Source organism: Rhinopithecus roxellana, chromosome 19 (assembly GCF_007565055.1).
Source record: "Rhinopithecus roxellana isolate Shanxi Qingling chromosome 19, ASM756505v1, whole genome shotgun sequence".
Classification (NCBI taxonomy): Eukaryota; Metazoa; Chordata; class Mammalia; order Primates; family Cercopithecidae; genus Rhinopithecus; species Rhinopithecus roxellana.
This window is the reverse complement of record NC_044567.1, coordinates 52,709,160-52,731,910: the sequence shown is the minus strand read 5'-3', so window position 1 is coordinate 52,731,910 and position 22,751 is coordinate 52,709,160. Positions and strand designations below refer to the sequence as shown.

Sequence of the window (22,751 nt, the reverse complement as noted above, 5' to 3'; positions counted from 1 at the left end):
TGTTCTCACAAGTGGGAGCTAAATGATGACAACACATGGACACATAGAGGGGAACAACACACATTGGGGCTTACTTGAGGGTGGAGGGTGGGAGGAGGGAGAGGAGCAGAAAAGATAACTAATGGGTACTGGGTTTAATACCTGGGTGATGAAAAAATCTGTACAACCAACGCCCATGACAGAGTTCACCTATGTAAACTGATAACAAACGCACAAGACACGAGTTCACCTATGTAAATTGATAACGAGCCTGCACATGCCCCTTCAAACCTAAAATAAAAGTTTTTTTAAAAGGTGAGAGTTTTATTAGAGAAATGTTAGGTATGGCTTAGAAAGAAAGCATATTGGCTCTGGAGAAGCTTCTGGGAGCTGGCGAGCTCTGACTGGTGAGTGACAGCCGGAGGAAAGGTTAGTCTTCAAGTCAGGGCAGTGTGTTTCAGGAAATATGAGCTTAAACTGGTCCTCGGGTTACAGTGGGCCTTTTCAGCAGCTAGGCTTGTGGGAAATTCAATTCTCAGAGCAGATCCTCTTGGTATGACTAGTACTCTCGTCCTGCAAGCCTATCCCCATGCCAGGACCACCCAGTAGACAGTCCCTCCGGGCCCAGGACCATGGGGCTTCTGCGTCGTGGGCAGCAAGAACTTCAAGCATCCTCTCCATTTCTGGGTCACCCCCGGAAGCAAGGCTGCCGTAACTAATTTGTGTGTCGGAGTTGTAATCACAGCCGTGGACTGGGGAAACACCAGCCATAGGGCACGCGGGGAAGCTCAGAACAAAATCAACACCGCGCAGATGACATGACTCTCATGGGAGCCAGATCTGAACATAAAATCTGGTCTCTGGTGACAGAGGAAGAGGAACATCATCCGCACAAGATGAACTTAACCTCTGCACCCCAGGAAGTCCTGCACATAGGAAGGGCCCATGTCCGAAGAGCCATGCCCTTCACTACCTCACTGGCCTCCAGCACTGCCACCAGTTATCACGAGTCAGTGCGACCACCCAGCTGGCCTCTGCTCCACCAAAAAATCTCTAGCTCTATCCACGCCTTGCAGTCAAAGATGCTGCCAGGGGCGGGTAGCTGCAGCCCCTCAGAGTAGGCTCAGCCTCCAAGCAGTCTCTCATTGATAAAGAACCTGAAGTTTACAAGACACTTCCAGAGAAACAGGAGTTATATAGATATTGTGCTTTTTGAAGGTTTGTGGTAATCGTGAGTCAAGCAAATCTGTCGTCATTTTTCCAACAGCATGTGTTCACTTCCTGCCTCTGCATCACACTCTGGTAATTTTCACAATATTTAAAACTTTTTCATTATTGTTATTTCTGTTATGGTGATCTGTGATCAGTGATCTTTCATATTCCTATTGTAATTGTTTTGAGGCACGAACCACGTCCATATACCATGGCAAATTTAATCAATAAATGTTGTATGTGTTGACTGCTCCATCAATCGCCATTCCCCATCTCTCTCCCTCTCCTTGGGCCTCCCTATTCCCTGAGATGCAGCAATATTGAAATTAGGCCAGTTAATAACCCTACAATGGCCTCTAAGTGGTCAGGTGAAAGGAAGAGTGACACATCTCTCACTTTAAATCAAAAGCTAGGAATGATTAAGCTTAGTGAGGAAGGCATGTTGGAAGCCAAGATAGGCCAGAAGTTTGACCTCTTGTGCTAAACATTTAGCCAAGTTGTGAGAGCAAAGAAAAAGTATTTTAAAGAAATGAAAAGTGCGACTCAGTGAACACAAGAATGGTAAGAAAGCAAAACAACCTTATTACTGAACCAGAAAAGGTTTTAGGGGTGCGGAACCAGCTGTAGGTCAAAGCCTCATCCACAGCAAGGCCCTAACTCTCTTCAATTTCATGAACCCTGAGAGATGAGGAAGCTGCAGAAGAGAAGCTAAAGTCTAACAGAGGTTTGTTCATGAGACTGAAAGAAAGAAGCTGTCTCGACAACATAAAAGTGCCAGGTAAAGCAGCGAGTGCTGATGTAGAAGCTGCAGCAAGTTCTCCAGAAGATCTAGATAAGATCATTGATAAAGGTGGCTACACTTAACAACTGATTTTGAATTTAGATGAAACAGCCTTCTATTGAAATAAGATGCCATCTAGGACTCTCATAGCTACAAAGGGCAAGTCAATATCTGGCTTCCAAGCTTCAAATGGCAGGCTGACTCTCTTGTTAGAGGCTGATGCAGCTGGTGACTTTATGTTGAAGCAAGTGGTCATTTACCCTTCTGAAAATCCTAGGGCCCTTAAGAATTAAGCTAAATTAACTCTGCCTGTGCTCTGTGAATGCAACAGGGCCTGGATGACAGCACATCTGTTTACATCATGGTTTACTGAACATTTTAAGCCCAAGATTGAGACCTATTGCTCAGAAAAAAAAAGATTCTTTTCAAAATATTACTGCTTATTGACAATTTACCTCATCACTCAGAAGCTCTGATGGAGATACACAAGGAGATTAATGTTGTTTTCATGCCTGCTAACGCACATCCATTCTGCAGCCCATGGATCAAGGGGTTGTTTTAGACTTTCAAACCTCATCACTTATGAGATATATTTCATAAGGCCATAGCTGCTATAGATAGTGATTCCTCTAATGGATCCGGGCAAAGTAAATTGAAAACCTACTGGAAAGGAGTCACTGTTCTAGATGCTGTTAAGAACATTCATGATTCATGGAAAGAGGTCAATATGTCAACATTAACAGGAGTTTGGAAGAAGTGGATTCCAACCCTCATGGATGACTTTGAAGGGTTCAAGACTTCAGTGAAGGTTACTTCTGATGTAGTGGGAATTGCAAGAGAACTTAGAATTAAAAGTGGAGCCTGAAGATAAGATGGAATTGCTGCAATCTCATAATTAACCGATGAAGAGTTGCTTCTGATGGATGAACAAAGGCAGTGGTTTTTTGTGATAGAATCTACTTCTGCTGAAGATGCTGTGAAATTGTTGAAATGACAACAAAGGATTTGGAATATTACATAAACTTAGTTGATAAAGCAGCAGCAGGATTTAAGAGGATTGACTCAAATTTTGAAAGAAGTTTTTCTGCGGGTCAAATGCTATCAAACAGCATCGCATTCTACAGAGAAATCTTTGGTGAAAGGAAGGGTCGATCAATGTGGCAAATTTCATCATTGTCTTATTTTAAGAAATTGCCATGGGCCGGGCACAGTGGCTACACCTGTAATCCCAGCACTTCAGGTAATGGGAGGATCATTTGAGGCCAGGAGTTTAAGACCAGCTTGGGCAACATAGAAGGACCGCATTCCCACACACACACAAAAAAATTAAAAATTAGCCAGGCATGGTGGCACGCATCTGTGGTCCCAGCTAATTGAGAGCCTGAGGCAGGAGGATTGCTTGAGCCTGAGAGTGTGAGGCTGCAGTGAGCTGTCATCACACCACTGCACTCCAGCTTGGGTGACAGAGCCAGACCCTGTCTCTAAAAAAAGAAATTGCCACAGCCACCCCAACCTTCAGCAACCACCGCCCTGATCAGTAAATAGCCACCAACACTGAGGCCAGGCTCTGCAGCCAAAAGACTACAACTTGCTAATGGCTCAGAAGGTCATTAGCATTTTTTAGCAGTAAAATATTTTTAATGAAGGTGTGTACACTGCTTTAGACATATGCTATTGCACACTTCATAGACTACCATATAATGTCAACATAATTTTTATATGCACTGGGAGACCAAAAATTTGTGATTTGTGTGACTCTCTTAATTGTGGTGGCCTGGAACCAAACCTGCAATATCTCCAAGATATGCTTGTGGCTTTTTGTTTGTTTGTTTTACCTTTCTCATGGTGCTGAGTGTGTCTGCAGTTAAACAGCCCCTTGTCTTCATTCCCAGGAGCCAGATGAGGAGGTGTGTCATGCCATCTTCCCACCTCAACCCTCCCCTTCTAAGGAACCCCCACACCTGCTCTGTCTTCCTGCTATGGTCTCTGAGAAAAGCCCTTTCATCTTTCAACAACTACAAAAGTAATTCTTTAAGGGAAGAAAATGTGAGGAAGTGATCCATATAGGAAGTTACAAATATGTACATCAATCAATTCCTGTAAGAAAAATGTATAAAATGTCCTTTAGTAATGAACTTCTCCTACATTTGCTACCACAAAAGGGAAAATTGTATCTTTTTAAAATGTGGGTGAAAATAAAATAAAAGTATTCGTTAGTATTTTATCCCAGTGAAATACATGCTCCTAAATAGAGATTACAACTGAGGAAGAAGACCAGGCAAAGTCCAAAACAACTAAGAAAAACAAACCAAGAAATCAAATGTCTCAACAGTTAACGACAAATGGAAGAAGGGAGCTTATCTTGTTCTGTTTCATGTAGCTACAAAAGAACACCTGAGAGTGGGTAATTTTTAAAGAAAAGAGGTCTGTTTGGCTCACGGTCTGCAGACTGCACTGAAAGCATGGTGCTGGCATCTGTTCCGCTTCTGGTGAGGCCTCAAGTGGCTTCTGCTTGTGGGGGAGGGGGAAGGGAAGCTGACCTGTGCAGTGGTTACATGCTGAGACAGGAGGCAAGAGAAGGGGAAGTTCAGGCTCTTTTTAACAACCAGCTTTCCCGGAGATTAATAGAGCTCAAGAGCGCACTCACCCCTCAGGGACAGCATTAAATCCATTCATGAAGGATCTGCCCCCATTAGGCCCCACTTCCAACACTGGGGATAAATTTCAACATAAGATTTGGAGGGAACAGATACCCAAGCTGTAATAGAACTACCCGGGAATGAACTTGGGCAGGAACAGGAATAAAGATTCCCCATTGTGGAAACACCTGCACAAGGTGGCCAGAAGTGAAAACATTGAGAAAGTCCAAGTCACCAGGGAAATGGAGTGAGGTTCTAAACACATTAATATAAAGGGCAGGATGGGAGCTTTGCCATTGAGGAGACCACCAGACAGATTCCTGCAAGCACCTTTGTAGTCGTAAGCATTGCTTTGCTGTGTAAACCATTCTTGGTCAACATCCTAACTTGATCTCACTCCCACCTGCCTTACCTGTGGAAAACCCTTTTCTCCTTCAAGACTCAAAAAACTGTGCTTTTATTGAAATGGTATTTGTAATCAATAAAGGGCAAAAATTAAATACTGCATAACTAGATTCATGAAAACAGAATATATAGAACAAGAGCATATTCAATACAGGCAAAGCATCTGTTCACAGATTTGCTACTGTGAATGGAGAAAAATGAAATACAATTTTTTTTTTGAGACGGAGTCTCAAAAAAAAGCTCTGTCTCCCAGGCTGGAGTGCAGTGGCGCGATCTTGGCTCACTGCAAGCTCCGCCTCCCGGATTCACGCCATTCTCCTGCCTCAGCCACCTGAGTAGCTGGGACTACAGGCGCCCGCCACCATGCCCGGCTAATTTTTTGTATGTTTTAGTAGAGACGGGGTTTCACCATGTTAGCCAGGATGGTCTCTGGATCTCCTGACCTCGTGAGCCGCCCGCCGTGGCCTCCCAAAGTGCTGGGATTACAGGCGTGAGCCGCCGCGCCCGGCTGAAATACAATGTTTTAAATTGGCAGTAAAATCAAAAGTTTATTATAATTAATACTAGTACAAAAAAAATTCTCAACCTGTGATTCTCAAAGGGATCTTAGAGAAATAGAAAACAACAGTAGGGGCTCACCTTTGGTGTCAAAAGGACAGACCCAGAAATCATACTGCTTGGTGCGTGGACACTGTTTCCCTCCCAAAATGCCACCTTTCTCCCAACCCACCCTCACCTACCACCAGCTGTCCCTGAAGAGCACCAGTGAGGATCATTGCTCTTCTGCGTTTGTACCAGCAGTGCTAAATAAACAATGAAACAGACACAAAGTTAAAGTTACCTGATCCAAAAAGGACAGAAGCCTAGATCCCAGCCCACTGACTCACTCAGTCTCTAAGACCCCAGCCCACTGACTCAGTCTCTAAAACTCCAGCCCACTGACTCAGTCTCTAAAACTCCAGCCCACTGACTCAGTCTCTAAGACCCCTTGCTCAAATCTTCAATTAACAATGGAGATCGCCATGAGCTCTTCTGATTCCAGATGATAATACTCCTCCCTTTAATTCCTTGATATGTTTAATTATGTAAGTAAATTTAATATAAAAATCATTGCATTAGAGTTCATTGTTTTTATACAAGATCCAGTGTGAGATCAATGTTATACTTCCATTTTGTCACATTTATAGAGAACTGAGAAGAATCACATTATTTAAAATCTTAGCAAATATGCATAATTCCCTTTGGATAATTTTAAAGTGATAGGATTGAATCACAAGTGATATAATTGCCTGGGTCTCTTTGGTTTTTAGATGTATTTATCTCTCATATTGTGAATCTCATATTTATGTGAATAATTATCAGAATATTTTCTTTTTATTATGCATATTTGGTATAAAATGATCATGCAGTGAAGAGTGTGTAAAGTCAAAATAAAATGCCATCCATCACCTATGGCTCTCATTCCAAAAGATAGCCATTGGCCATTTCTCATGCAAATTTCCTGAAGAGTTCTAAGTAAATAGAAGTTCTATGTACACACACTTAACCTATACAGGAGTTTGGTCCTCAGTCTTCACTCATATCCTTTAATGAGATTCATAATTAGTCCACTGTTTCCATGGAACAAACTCAACCATTACAATACCTGTGTATCTTTCTATGGACTTGTATAACCGTCATACCAAGAATACTTCTAGGAATCCCAAGATTCTTCTGCTCTGTGTGGTTTCCACCAGGGATGCATAATGGTTTTCAGTGGTGTCTGGGCTGGTTGCAGACCTGGATGGCTGCACTCGGGCCTTGGAAGTGCTGCCCCCAGAGCACCTGCACCTGGCCTCCAGCCTGCTGGTCTCAGGTGGTCGGACTTCTTCCATGGAGGCTCAGGGATCATGAAAAGAAAGCTCCAAGAGACAGGCAGGGAAAGGTGCCAGTGTCCTCAGTCCTGGGCCAGAAACCAGCAGGTGAATCTTTCCCTGCCCTTCAGTGGGCACAGCTGTCTCAGAGCCCGCCCTGTTTCCAGTTGAGGGAACGTGACCCCCACCCACCGGCAAGAGGATTGGACACTCAACTCATTCAGCCTTTCAGCCTTGGCTCATCCCGGGTCACACTGACTCAGCCAAGGCCCGTGTTTGCCCAGCCAGGCCTCCAATTTGCCACCTGCTGCTCCCCGACCGAAGCGAGCCTCCCTGGCCTTGGTTGAATCACTGAGGGCAGTCATTTGCATCCTCAGACACAGGCCCAGGCAGAGTCATTTAAACACCCACCACAGTTTCCGCAGCCACCAAGTGCCTAGGTTGGGATCCCGGCCCTCAGGGTGGGCCACATCTGGTGGACTTGACTGTTCTGTGGACCCTCACTGCCCCCTCCTGCCCCTCACAGGCTTCTTCTATACACCTGGGGTGTGGGCTGGTTTTGAGTCTGAACAGGCCGTGTCCAGGGAGAACTGTAGGGGTCACCCTGCGGTCCAGAGCCATCTCATTTTCCTTTCCTCCTGCAGGCGGCTGACAGCGGGATTCCCTAGGGTCTCTGCATCTGAGCTGCAAATATTCAAAGATGCTTTGATTCACGTTTTTCTTTCTTTCTGTCAGTTTCAAGACTTTGTAAATATTAGCTAGATTAACATTCTATCTGCTGCAAACATTGTCTCCCAATTTTTTATTTGTATTTTGCTGTCATTTATGGTGTTTTTGGCCATGTAAAAAGGTTTCATTTAATATTTGTGTATTAATTTGCCAGTTCATTCTGTGAGTGCATCAGATTCTTTGAAGCATAATGATAAAGCCTTCTCTACACCCAGGTTTTCACAGCATTACTCATGTTCACTTCTAGTTCTTACATGGTTTCAGTTTCCACATTTAAATCTCCAATCGACTGGAGTTTGACCTTATGTGACATGTGAGATGTGTACCCAATCTCATTGTTTTCAGGATGGCCATCTAGTTTCCCAGCACCATTTATTTAAAAGTCCATCTTTTCCTCAGTGATGTGACATGATGCCTTTATCATATACCAGATTCCCACACACAGCTGGGATATTTCCAGGCTTTGTAGTCAAGGGTCGGCTGGTCTATTGCTGTGCTGTATATTATGGCTTTAGTAGAGAGACTTTCTAGTATATTTTAGATCTGGTAAAATGTGTGTGTGTGTGTGTGTGTGTGTGTGTGTGTGTGTGTAGATATAGATATATATAATTGAGTTAGCTGCCTTCAACCCCAGTTCATTTTTTTTCAAGGTGTTCCTGGCTCCAGTGGAAAGGAGAAACTTAGTCTTTTTGTATGTACTAATTTGCTCTGGGGACCCTCACATCCCTGTTGCTTTGTGATAGCTTTATGCCTAGCAATAGAAAGGTTTTCTTTGCACCCTCTGGAACCTTTGTAAATGCTTTGCGCTTCTTTTCTTTGAATATTTGGCAAAAGAATCATTCCAATGACTGCTTTGTAGTCAGTGTGGTGTTTGAAAGGTTTGTGTGCTGTAGATCCAGGAAACCCTGATAGCGAGGCTGTGACAGAGTGTACTTAATTTGCATTCAACTTTCTTTCATTCCATTCCTTGTGAGAAAGGGTCTAAAACGGATCTGTGATATCAAAGCCTGTGGGTGGGCCATCGGGTACAATTGCAGCATATGCAGCGGACTGTGCCCACAGGAAATGTTTCCTAGGAACTTACACTGTATTCCCTGTTCCATGCTCTAATTATATGCTAAATTGTGTGCCTCTGAGCAGCGGAAACTCTTGGAAGGTTCAGCGCCCTCTCCAGGGTGGCAGCACCTCTGCCTGAAGACTCAGAGGCAGAATCTGAGGGCAGAGGCGGCAGCAGGAGCTGGGTTGAGGCCGAGGCTGCTTACCTAACCCCATCATGAGAGTAGGAAGAAAACACCCTAGGAATCTCTCAAACCCACTGTTCATTATGACCCTCTCTCCCTCCCACACCTGCAGGGGCTCCCTGCTGCCTGCAGAGACAAGTTATTCAGGGCCTCACCAGGTGATGACTTGGAACCCCTGGGGTCCTGCTGAGCCAGGCCATTTAAACCACATACATTGAAAACTTCCTGCTTTTCATCCTTTGCTCCCAGCTCCTCTCCATGACCCCACTTGTCCGGAGCCTCTCTCCATGGGCCAAAGAGACTGGTTTACTCCCTCCCATCTATGAGTTCTCTTAGAATATCTTTGTGTAAACAAGACCTCAGTAACTGAATCCTGTTTCTATCTCCCTGCATCAGTGTTCTCTGGCTGGGTGGGCGGAGCTCCTTTGGCTCAGTCCTGCTGATGTCCTTAAAGGTCTCAGCCCATGGAGTCAAAGCCTGGGCCAGCGGCTGCAGGATTCTAAACACTGTGGGTGCTCAGTTGTGGGGCTGGCTATGGGACTGTGTGATGGCAAGAAGCATCCAGAGGTGGATGTGGCAGGGATGGGAGGAGCCATCAGAGAGATGGGCAGGACAGCGACCAAATTCCCCGGGAGAGGCGAGTCTTAGGAATTCGCAAATTCAGCCTCCGTGACCGTGGTGAGTGAGGAGGAAGAATGTGGAATTGCGAGATGGAAGATAAGGAAGGCATTGGCCCCAGTCCTGGAAAGCTGTCCCTCCTCCTGTCCTGAAAGCCGACTTCTCCCACCTGGACATGCGTGCCATCTCCTCGGGAGGTCCCCAGAGCGTGGCTGTACTCTGGCCTGCGCCCTGCCTCATGTAGCACGTTCCTCTTGTCGTTGCCGTAGTCTCTCTGCAGTCGGGCAGTGGCTTGTGGGGTGTCTCATGCAATAGATGCCCACTCCATTAGGTCGAGGTACAGTGTCTGTAAATTCCTGCCTGGGTTCCCCTTCCTGTCATACATGCAGAAGGAAAGGAAAGTCACTCCGGGGACTCCACAAGATTCTCTAGTTCCAAGGGGGTGCCAGGAGCCTGGGAACTTCTAGGCAGGGAGGGGGAGGCCAGGAGGCTGACCATGGCCCAGTCAAGTTATTGAAGAGTTTTGAGGGTTCTTTATATGTTCTGATGTGGGTCCTGGGTCAGAAACCCAGTATGTGTTTAGTCATTTCATCCTCCTAAGAGGGTCTTTCATAGAGCACGAGTTATTTTGCTGACTTCTGATTTCTCCGTTTCTCTTTACAGACTCATGCTTTTGCGGTCAATCTTTAAAGATCTTACCAGCCCTCGATACCTAACTTTTCTCTTAGACTTCTTTTCCCTAAAGTTTTCCAGTTTTGCGTTTCACATTGAAGTGTGTGATCCACCTCGAGTGAATGTTCAAGGTGAGGCTTCAGAGTCTAGGTCAAGGGCTCTCTCTCTGCCTGCCTGCTTGCTGTGCCTGTGATGTGCGATTTCCCTACTTCCATGTGACAGAGAGGCCACCTTTCCTCCCACAAATTGCTTTTGCACAATTTGTCAAAAATCAGTTGGGCACTTTAATTTGGCTTTCCATTCTGCCTGTTGATCGAGGTGTCTGTCCCTCTGCTATGGGCACAGTCTTGTTTGCTGTATAATAAGTTGAAATAGCGACAACTTTTATTTATTTTATTTTATTTTATTTATTTTTATTTTATTTTATTTTATTTTATTTTATTTTATTGTATTTTGAGTCAGAGTCAAGCTCTGTTGCCCAGGCTGGAGCACATTGTTGTAATCTTGGCTCACTGCAATCTCTCGCCTCCTGTGGTAAGCGATTCAGCCTCCCAGGGTAACTGGGATTACAGGTGCCTGCCACCACACCCGGCTAATTTTTGTGTTTTAGTAGAGACAGGGTTTCACCATGTTGCAGGCCAGTCTCCAATTCCTGGCCTCAAGTGATCTGCCCACCTCAGCTTCCAAAGTGCTGGATTACAAGCATTGAGCCACCTCCCTGGCCTTGTTTTTCAAAATTGCATTAGCTTTGCCATTCATTTGCCTGTCCATATGAGCCTTTTTTTAAAAGTGCCAAAGTTTATGCCTACTTTCAGGCAGGGCTGTCTTGTGGTGGGGGAAGGTGGTGGACTGTGGGTTAATTTCCATAGTCTCTAGCATGGCATTAGCTCCTTCCAGGGGCTGGAGAGCAAGCAAGTGCTACTGGAAGACCCGTGGGGCTCCCTGTGCTCTTTGCCCACACCTGGTAACAGCTTCTCCTTCCATTGCCAGGTGTGCCGGGGCTCTGCTCTTCCTGCCTGCCGCTCAGCCCTCCCTCCCTGCCGTCAAGACACAGGCTGGGCCAGGAGTGCTTGCGTTCCTCACGCGGTGGGGGCAGGGGAAGCTCGGGCGTCAGATGAGGCTAAGCTAAGAGTCAGGGAGCAGTGCTGGTGCCCCCAGCCTCCAACTGGGGTGCATGGGATCTCAGGGGACACATGAAAGCAAGTTCTTCTCCCAAATATTCAGTCACTGGCCATTGTTCCTCACCCTTCTGAACTTAGAGCCTCCAAAACTCCCAAATCTTAGCTCCATGTTTGGGATATGTAAAGGTTCTGGTCTCCTTTTGCCCTGGAGACTGAATAACAGAGGCGTGACCGCTCTGGTTCCCCGTGCAGCCCCGGCACCCCGGTGGCTGTGCAGTTTGGTTAGAACAAGGGCACAGAAGGACTGACAAGACCAGGGTTCCTGACGCTTGTTCTTTGATGGATCTTCTCACTTTCTAAGTCCTTGAGTGCTTGGGCTTAGTTTGTTTGTTTGTTTGTTTGTTTGTTTGTTTGTTTGTTTGTATTGGTTTTCTAAAGGCGGTATTCACAGAGACAAGTGAAGAAACCTGGGATGACCATGGGTGTCCCACTTGGCTTCAAACCCCCTGCCAGGTGCTGGTCAGTTTCCAGAAGTCCAAGCCAGCTCTCTGAAACAGCTGAAGCCAACCTTTTGCCTCAGCTCCAGTTCCTGGGACATTCTAAACTTCCCCCAAACTCAGCAAAGAGAGGAAAAAACACTGTCCTTCCTTGGTGAAGAAATGTATCCATTCAGGAAGACTCATTGTGGCCGGTAGTGAGAAGTAAGGCCTTCATTTTGCTGGGATTGGGGATGGAGAAGGACTTTCTGGGTGACTCAAGGGAACTGCCAAGTGTGAGCAGGGCCCATGGCCCTTCTGTTCTGGTTTACGCTGTCAGGGCCTGGCTGGGAAAACATTCCCTAGAAGCCTGGGAGTGGGTAACTGCAAGGTTGCTTGGTTTCTCGGACGCTGCCTGTGACCTTCTTACTGTGTGGAGTTCTCTGACACTCAGGCACACAGAGGTGCAGCCCTCTGCCCTCTGCTGTGCTCCGGGAGGTTGGTGCCCTGTAATCACAGGGTCGTTCTGCCTGGGCCCTGAGCACCCCCTTGGGTGGACTTCCATGCCTTGTGTTGGCTCCAGGCATGAGCCTATCATCCTCTGGAGGCTCCAGGCAATGACTCACTTGTCTCTGGGTGTCCATATGCCCTTTGCCCAAGAGACAGCTTTGATGCTCAGTGGGCCTGGGCTCTGTCCAAGGCTTTGTGCCATGGGTGGGTTTACCCTTCCCTCTCTTCAGCACAAGAAAGCACTGACACTAAGTTCCTCTTATTGGATCCCACGGTAGGAACTGGGGTGCAGGACCTGCTCGTCTTCCTGGGCGAGGGATCTCGAGTCCTGCATGCCTGTTTCTCCCTGCACTGCTAAGGGTTTCTTTGGCTGCTCTTGAATCGATGACAGATTCTCGTCCTGTTTGCTGCTCTCTGCAGCCTGCGGAGCCTCTGCCAGCCTGTGAGCAGAACCAGAAGGGACATTCTCACAGCCTGTTCGCCACGGAATCCAGGAGGCAGGTCTGTCTTGGTGAGTTTGAGATCCTGAGAGAGTGTGATTAAGAATCATGTGATCAACAATCTTACATACATTTCATTGAGATCTGTCTCATTTCCATGTTACTCACTTTTAAAATTGATTGATCCTGTGTATAGTATAGTTGAAAAACTAAATAAAAAATAAATACATACATACACACATAAAAATTGATTTTAAAAATATGGTCTTCTGATCCTTCTCCACCAATCTCAAATGAAGAATTCTTTTCTACATGGATTTCTAAATTGTGGGGCATGGAATCTCAGCTGTTCAGGCACATGCAGGCTGCATTCTGCAGGGTCTAGCCCCTAAGGACAGCTCCTGTGGGTCCCACCAGCCTTGCAGAGGCCAGCAGCACTATCCAGCCCGGCCCACCAACAGGGAATGGCATGGCCCAGAGAATCCTGCAGTGGGCAGGTGGCAGAGGGCAGGGAAGCTGGTGCACAGCCTGCACCGCAGTGTGGGGCCTCACCCTGGAAGCCTGACCCATGCCTAGCAGGTGCTCCCTGCTCAACCTATTCTAGGACTACTGCCCTGCTCAACCTCTGCCCTGCTCAACCTATTCTAGACTACTGATGTTTAAATCTCCCAAGAGTTCCCATGGGAGAAATCTCTAGGTCGTTCCATCCCAATAATAGATTCAGAAAAATGGGAGTTGGGAAAGGAAGATGAAAGCCTACTGCTTCAATGGGCAACCCTTGGGTTTCACACATTACCTGATTTGGATACATGTTTTTTCAAACTGGCAAATGTGGACACCACCAAATGCAGTGAGATGGCAGAAAGATGATCTCAACTCCATACACATGGAAAAATGGAACCAAAGCTCCAGGACTCACTAAAATGCAGAAGAAACCAAACAAAATGCTTCATTATCTGAAGCTGTCACAGCAACCTCAGGCACCTGAGCAGAGAATGTGCTCTCCTGACTAGAGTTCAGGCCCACATCACAGAGCGACAGGATGGTCACAAAGCATCCTGAGCTCGGGGAGGGGACGAAGGAAGCAGGTGAACCCTCCCCACCATCCAGTCCAGGAGATCACCCAGTCCGCTGGGCCACCAGATCCTCATATCATTTGTCACTGGGGAAACGAAACTCAAATGAGATAGCACTTCACACCTACTAGGATGCCTGTAATGTTTTTAATGGAAAATAGCAAGTGTTGGCAAGGATGTGGAGAAATTGGAACTCTGTATATTGCTAGTGGGAATGGAAAATGGTACAGCCGCTGTGGCAAATGGTATGGAGGTTCCTCAAAAAGTTAAACATAGAATTACCATATGGCCCTGCATTTCCATGCCTAGGTATAATCCCGAAAGCATTGAAAATAGGGACTCAAACAGATACTTGCATGCCAGTGTTAATAGCAGCATTGTTCATAACAGCCAAAAGGGGTAAACAACCCAAGTGTCCAGCATCAGATGACGGAGTGCATCAAATGTGGTGTATACATACAATGGATTGTTATTCAGCCGTAAAATGAAGTCCTGGCCGGGCGCGTTGGCTCATGCTTGTAATCCAGCTCTTTGGGAGGCCGAGGTGGGTGGACCACCAGGTCAGGAGATCGAGACCATCCTGGCTAACATGGTGAAACCCCGTCTCTACTAAAAATACAAAAAACTAGCCGGGCGACCTGGCGGGCGCCTGTAGTCCCAGCTACTCGGGAGGCTGAGGCAGGAGAATGGCGTGAACCCGGGAGGCGGAGCTTGCAGTGAGCTGAGATCCGGCCACTGCACTCCAGCCTGGGAGACAGAGCGAGACTCCGTCTCAAAAAAAAAAAAAAAAAAAAAAAAAAAATACAAAAAAAATTAGAGGGGTGTGGTGGCGGGAGTCTGTAGTTCCAGCTACTCGGGAGGCTGAGGCAGGAGAATGGCGTGAACCCTGGAGGCAGAGCTTGCAGTGAGCTGAGATCGCACCACTGCATTCCAGCCTGGGCGACAGAGCGAGACTCCATCTCAAAAAAAAAAAAAAAAAAAAAAAAAAAAAAATTCCTGATACACACGACCACATGGATGAATGATGCTGAAAAAATGATACTAAGTGAAACAAGCCAGTCACAAAAGGCCACATCTTGTGTGAGTCCACTTACACAAAACAGCTAATGTCTTAGTCTGTTATGTGTTGCTATAAAGGAATACCTGAGGCTAGGTAATTTATAAAGAAAAGAGATTTATTTGGCTCACAGTTCTGCAGCCTGTACAGGAATTATGGCACCAACATCTGCTTCTGGTGAGGCCTTCAAGGAGCTTCCACTCGTGGCAGAAGGGAAAGGGGAGCCAGTGTGCACAGAGGTCACAGGGCGAGACAGGAGACAAGAGACAGAGGGAGGAGGGTGCCAGGCTCTTTCTAACAACCAGCTCTCCAGGAACTAGTAGAGTAAGAACTCTCTCACCCTAAGGGACAGCATTAATCTATTCATGAGGAATCCACCCCCATAACTCAAATACCTCCCATTAGGCCCCATTGCCAACACTAGGAATAAATTTCAACGTGAGAATTTTAAGGGGTCAAACATGCAAACTACAAGCACCATTCAGAATAGGCGGATTCTCCCCTATTGAATGCTACCAAACATTTAAAGAAGAATTAAAGTCTATCCGTTCCCCTCCAGGTGGCTGTCTCCACAACGTGGCTTTTCCTCCTTCACGACCATCAGGAGAAGAGCCCGTATCTCCGCATCTGTGGAAATCATCTTTGTCATGTAATGTGCCATAACCACGGGAGTGACATCGCGTCACATCCCAGGGCCACTGCTAAGGAGAAGGGTGAAGACCTTGACCCTCATCTTAGAATTCTGCCCTGCCTGGCTTCCACTTGTCCTCTTCTAAATCCATTTTAACTCATTCCTTTGGTGCCTGTTTTTACGCCTAAATTTTGGCAATAAAGGGAGGAATAAAAACACATCATTTTTTTTTTCTTTTTTTGAATTCTCATTACATCCACACACAAGAAATGTGTCACATGAAGGAAGTGTATTTAGAATACCAGTTTTCCTATTTGGTTCATGATATTTTTCCAGGGTAAAGTTGCCAATAGAATTTGGAAGCCCAAAACAGGACATGATATAAATTAATGCTGGTGATCTGTAAATTATATTTTATTTCATAAAATGGTAAATTTTCCCCTTTAGTCTGGTCAATTTTATGCAATTTGGCACCACATTTTATAAATGTATTACCCTTTTGAACATTTACTGAACTGAATGCACAAAGAGAAGTATAAAAGAAAATCTGGAAGCACTTGTTGGTTTTATTTTAAGGTTGGAAAAGAATATAAAATGGAATGCATGTATTAATTTTGGCATGGGAATATTCATTTCCTGTGGTTGCTGTAACAAATTACCACAAAACTTGGTGGCTGAAAACAACAAATATTTATTATCTCACAGTTCAGAGGCAGGAGTCCTAAACCTGTCTCACTGGGCTGGGTGTCAGCAGGGCCACGCTCCCTCCACAGGCTCCGGGAGACCCCGATCCTCACCTCCTCCAGTTTCTAGTGGCTGCTGGCCACCTCCACCCTCAGCCTCCATGGTCACATGGCCACCTCCTCTTCTGTCTGTAGTAAAATCTCCCTCTGCCTCCCTCTGATAAAGACACTTGTGAATGTATTTAGGACCACCTGGGTAATCTATCATAATCCCCCATTTCTCAAGACCTTAATTTAAATCACATCTGCAAAGATCTTTTTTCTGTGTAAGGGAACATTCCCAGGTTCCAGGGGTGAGGGCCTGGATAATTCAGGGGCTGTGATTCCACCCACTGCAATGTGTCTTCTCTGACCCTGCTTGAGTGTGCCGGCCAAGGACTGCTGCCTTGTCATCCATTCGTATTAGTGTCTGCAGCATTTGGCAATATGGTGTTTCTATTGAGAGAAAGTCATAATCAAGTAAGTTCTTTTTTTTTCCTTTGCCTCAGAGAGAAAAATCTCCATTCCACTATTTTCTCAGATCAGCTGTTTTTGGAAGGCAGGGAACATGGCAGCATCAGTGAATTCCACAAGCACTAACCCATTGCCACATTCCCTTGATATAAAGTGGCTTCCTGAGTCAGAGTAATTCTGGGTGGGACACCATGATGGTGAAAAGCTCTGTGGTTAACAGATCGTACTGCCATGGAAGCATTACGGGCAGAGAAGATAAGCCCATATTCAAAGTAAGTGCCTCTTCCAGGGAGAACATCTTGCTGCCCTCTTCATCCTGAAAGTGATCAAATACAATCAGTCTGTCACAGGGATCCTGGGAAACGGTGTCACCTCAGACTTTTCCTTGGCTTGTAGATGGCATCTTCTCCCTGTGTCCTCACATGGTTGACCCTCTGTGCACACCTTCATCCTAATCTCTTCTTATGAGGACATCAGTCTGGTTGAATTAGGGCCACCCTCATCACCTCACTCCACTTTAACTACATCTTTAAACACCCCATCTTCAAATGCAGTCACATTCTGTGGCACTGGGTTAGAGCTTCAACATATGAATTGCGGGGACACAGCCCATGGCATGAGGCAAACAGCTCCCTTGCATTTGGTGGGCAAGCGCAGGAGGAGCCAGGGGTGGAAAAGTCCTTTGATAAGTGGGGGATGATTCAGATGAAAGGGACAGAAAATGCAATTTAGAAAGTGGAGTTCAGGTACAGACTCATCGCGGGAACTGCTCTGCGTTCTCGGGTCGTGCAGGCTGGCATCTAATGCCAACTTTCTCCTGTACATCAGCGCCTGTAGCCTCCACGTCCTCCTCACCCATGGTGGCCTCCACAGACCCCACTCAGCCCCTTCCATCAGCACCACCTGCTCCCCATCTATCACTTTTTCCTGGGAGAGCCCCACTCTCGGTCTTTTCTAAGCCTGCTTCATAGTAAGTGACTGAAACCTGTGGGATAAACTCCCATGAGGTTGTAGATTCTGCTGCCATAAATGTATGGTCTGACCATTGGTCAACTCCAACACTGTGTGGGAACTGTCTATCCGTCCATGCGTCCATCCACCCATCTGTCTGTCCATTCATCCATTACATACAAATTCGGTAAGTGCCTTCCTTATGAGCTAGAATGTCTGTGCACAAAACAGACAACGTTGGCTGCTGCTTGGAGCTTACATCAGAGATCTCCAAACTTTTTCTATAAATGGTGAGATATTAAATATTTTAGGCTTTATAGGCCATATGGTCTCTGTCACAGCTACTCAATTCTGCCATGGTTTTGCAAAAGCAGCCGTCAACAACTCATGAACAATTCATGAAATGAGTGTGGTTCTGTGCCAAAGGACATTGGGATTTCATTTCACGTTCACGCATCATGAATACTATGCTTCATTAAAAAGCACAAAGGAAGCCTTCCTTTGACCCTATAGAGCCATGTTATCTGCACATTATAGTTGCTTAGATTCCTCCTGTTTGTGTCTTCATGCTGCCATTGTGGGTACCTAGCATACTGTCAAATAAGGCTTTATTGATTCTTAGCTCATGTAACAAAAATACTTCTGTTTTGTAAGTTCCCTTGTTTAAAGAGAAACACGCTTCATCTGATTTATACGTATCAGTCTATTCCAACTTAATCTGGAGTCTTAAAAATTAAGGATGGCCGGGTGTGGTGGCTCACGTCTGTAATCCCAGCACTTTGGGAGGCCTAGGTGGGAGGATTGCTTGAGGCCAGGAGTTCAAGACCAGCCTGGGCAACACAGCGAGACCCTGTCTCTAAAAAAAATTAAGGATGCATTTTTTGAACATATACGTTACTGTTTTAGAGATGACAGTTTTACTTTTGTATCTTAAGTACTGACGAATCGATGCTTAATTGTTGCCAGAGTTGAATGAAGAGCCCATGTTACTGGTGGTGCTGTCAGTTGTTGCGACTGGTTTAGACGCTGCTTAATCACTTATCTTCCAATGTCATTCTCTTTGCTTAGCAAATGTATTTCTGTGAATGTGCAATGAGTAAATAATGAAACATAAAGGAAAAAAGACAAGCTTAAAATTGGAATCTCAGTAAAATATTCACTCTGTTTTGTTCTTTACTACCTAACCTGACCCCACTGGACCTTCCATGTTTTTTAAGTAAATTTTTGTGATTTTTCCACCCTAATTTGAATAACTTCACTGTGTCCTCTAATATCTCATTGCTGGAAAAGATATTTGGCCGACTGAGTGCTGGTAAAAACAAGACTTCACTGTATTCATCAAGGATGTGTGGGCCTGCTACAGATCCTGGAGTCATGTCAATTTAGCAAATGCACAAGAGCCAGACACCAGTGCCTGGAGTTGAGTCCCTTACAGTGTTCCCCAGATGAAGCAATACATCCCGATGACTAGCATTTTCCTGGCCTCCACGGGTTCCAGCTGGGATCCCTTGCCTAGATACATTCCAGGAAAATGGCTTCAGGGTACAATTATCATGAAAGTTTCCCCTTAAACCCAAACAAGCAAAAATAAAACAAATAAAAATATGGAAAGGTTGATGTATGCACTTAGTCAAACAGTCAAAGAGCAGGAAGTATTCTGTTCCCACGCTAGTGTTGAGATTCACATGGTTTGGCCCTTTATATCACTTGAACATCATGAGAATGGCAATACTGAGCCCAGAATCTAAGACTTACAATTAATAGTGGGGTTCACTAATGGCTCCTTTTGGGGCCATGACTTCCCTCTGCCATTTTCTGAGCAGAGTGCCTTCACTGCAAGCCCTCACAGAAAAACCCTTTTCAAAGGCAGACAGTGCAACATGTGCCACATCCCAACACAGGTCAGCTGACTTAGGACTAGCAATGTTTTCATGGATTCTGTCCATGTCAGCACCAGGATTTTCACTGCTGAAACCAGTTCAGGCAAACACACACACACCCAGGCCACACAGTGAAGAACACATAGTGGAACACACACACACACACACACACACACACACACACACACACACGACACAGGATGGCTTCAGGGCCAGCTAACCCAAACTCTCCCAGGACTCATTTGTGGCTCCAAGTTTTCTGTTACCCCAGAAAATATTAAAAGTGGCTCTAGCTTCCCTTTCTCCAGTCACCCGCCCCATGTTCTCCAATGCAGACCCTGTTCCTCCCTTAGCATGAATGTTCTGGAAACAGATGTGGCTCCACGCCCCAGCTCACCTGCACATCCCTGCACCTTCATTTCCCAGGCATGACCACTGGAAAAAATGCGGGCCACAGCCAGTTCAGAGCAAGGGGGACGGGACGCTGATGAGAGCTGCCCAGGCCTGGGACTGGGCTCTGATTTTTGTCGTTTTTAAATGTACATTCCTGCTTCTTGTCCATAGCTCTTCACTGGTCAATCTCCCCAACGGAAAGGCAGGGGCTTTTGATTTGGGTCATTTCAGCCAAGAGCCAGCCAGGGGCTGGCGAGGGCCTGGGGTGCAGAATCACTATGGATGTGCATGCTATGTAACTCAGGGTAAAGTGTAACTTGGAAATAAAATATTCTGTAAGTCAGGAGTTATTTCTAGTCAGTAAAAAAAATTCAATAATTAATTTTGCACATTTTAATGAAAATACAGTCCATATGAGCCATCCTTCATAATCCATGCAGATGGTCTTCCTCAGGCAAGCTCAAAGTTTCCTGTTTTCTCTGCCTTCCTCATCCCCGCTCCCCAGCACACACCCTACTCCAGATGATATGCACTGACAGGCCTCTTGAAATCCTTTACTGCCTTTACATGGCCCACATCACCTGGAGAGCACCCTTTTCCCAACTCAGGAAATGGCCCGGGGTGCACAGCAGCCCAGCCTGCCTTCCTGCGTCCCTGCCAGGAGGGATTTCTGCAGCCACTTGGGCAGCAGTGGCCAACCCAGCTGAATGGATGTGTGGAGCAGGGCACTGAGCTAGAGGAGTCATCTCTGACTCCAAAGAGGGCATAAGTCAATGCCAATGCCATAGATAGATCCAAGATCTAGAAGAATGTCCCAAAAAATCAGGACGGGCTATTCCATGCACTCATAAGCCAAGACATCTGTCTGCACTTCTGTCTGTGTCCACCTGAGAGCTACCCTGAGCTCCATCCATTCACTTACGCATCTTTAAATCTTTACGGCATCTTTCTGTCTACGTGTTGCTCAATTAGTGGATATTTGTCTCTGTCTCCACTTTCTGCCTGTCTGTTGGTCCACTTCTGTCTCTCTGCCTTTCTGCTCATCCAACTGTCTCTTTTTATCTGTGTGTCAATCTTCCTGCCAATTTGCCTGTCATTCCCAATGCCTCCCACCCTTGTGCCCTCCCCCAACTTCGCCTTGCCACATCCTCAGTGTCCAGGTGTCTGGTGTCTTTAATGTCTCAGTTACTCGGCTCCGTTCACAGCTGGTGACTCCCCAGTCTCAACCTGCAGACCCAACCTCTCCTCCAATGTGTCTGAAATCCAGACAGGTTGGTGGCTCTACATACAAGTTTTTGTGGCAACTTCTTTTTCTTTCCCCCTTTTAAAAAAAATTTAAGGTGTAACTTACCTATACTCATCTTTTGCTGTGCACCATCCTGTGAGTTTTGACAAAGTGCACATATCCATGTAGCCGTGATCAAGACGCCAAGCCCCAGAACCGCCTCCTGTCCCTCGTGGTAACCACACCTCCACCCCAGCCCCTGGCAGCTATGGATGTGTTCTCCATCCCCCACCCCGTTCACAGCTTCCATGGACATGCGTGGGACCCACAGCAGGATGTGGCGGGGCCTGGCTCCTTCTGCTCAGCCGCTTCCTTTGGGACATGCTTGTGGTGCCAGGTGTCAATATCCTCCCTTTTCCCTGCTCAGGACGCTTCCATCTCGGGGTGGGCCATGGCTTGCTTGCCCCCTCACCAGGTGAGGCACAGGTGGACTCCTTCCTTGTTTGGGTGATTACTAGTAAAACTGCTGTAAACATCCACTTACAAGTTTTTGTGTGAACATGAGTCTCATTTCTCTTGAGAAGTACCTAGTTGACAAATGGCGGGATTGTCTGACAAGTGTATGTTTAACTTTATCAAGAAACTTCAAACCAACCTCCAAAGTGGCTGTGCCTTTGTTCGCATTTTAAAGCATCCAGAGAGGCCACCACTCTCTGCAAGCTTCTCCTCGCTAGTCCTCCCCATCCACCTGGCTGCTCCCACCCAAGTTCACAGACTAGCCTGGATGCAGTGGTGTTTTCTTGGGCCCCTTCTTGGGCTTCACACTCAGCCTCCTACCCTGGCCCCAGGGCCCTCCTCCCTGGCCTGCTTCCTACATGGCAATAGGAATGATCCTGAAAAGTCAAACATGTCAGGGGTCTTTCTTGCTCCCATCACACTTGCAGTCAGCAGATCCCAGCCCAAGCCCCCGCTTATTCCTCCTCCCTGGCTCTAACTGGCCCAGTCCCACTGGTCTTCCCTTTCTCCTCCAGCCACAGAGCACCAGTCCAGGGTTGCCCCCCCTGGGAAGCTTGTCCCCCAGATCATGGCAGCAAGAGAGGAAAGCTGGTGCTCAGGCAGTGCCCATGTGCCAGGCACTGCCACAGGCGGTTGCCTACTTCTTACCCATGGCTTTATGATCATCAGCCCCATTTTACAGAGGAGAAAACAGGCGCAGAGCAGTTAGTGCAGCCAAGGTCTTCAGAGTCCTCAGATGCCCTCTCTGGGTGGCTCCAAGACTGGCATAGGGTCATGTCCAAGAGGACCCCTGGCTTTCATTCCCTGCTGTTCACTTGTCCATGGCATTCATAGAGTTTATGGCTTCTGTGCCAAGCACAAAGGGAGTGCCCTGTAACGACCATGAAGTGAAACCCACGACCCACCATGGCAGCCTCCAAACAAGTGCAGGGCGAAGGCCCTTGGACTGTCCTGGTGCTCCGTAGAGAGCACCCCATCCTCCCTCAGGCCGAGCGGACTTGGGGGCAAGGGGTTGGGGCGGGCAGGAGTGCTCTGACTCTGAGTTTCAGTACCAGATTCAAGAAATTACTCTGGCCCAGTCCAGCCCCTGTGGCCTGAACTCCCTCAGGGTCTGGGGGTAAGCCTCGGGGCACGTGCATTGGGAAATGAG

The 22,751-nt window shown here is 46.6% G+C and overlaps 1 protein-coding gene across 1 annotated transcript in view; it reads left to right on the top strand.

Annotated features, from left to right (window-relative positions):
• Positions 1-12,594, top strand: part of LOC115894936 (MAGUK p55 subfamily member 2-like) — a 61,293-nt gene extending 48,699 nt beyond the window's left edge. The window contains 1 exon segment of the mRNA XM_030924099.1: positions 12,467-12,594. Coding sequence (XP_030779959.1) covers positions 12,467-12,594 — 128 coding nt within the window.
• Positions 12,595-22,751: the final 10,157 nt, after the last annotated feature.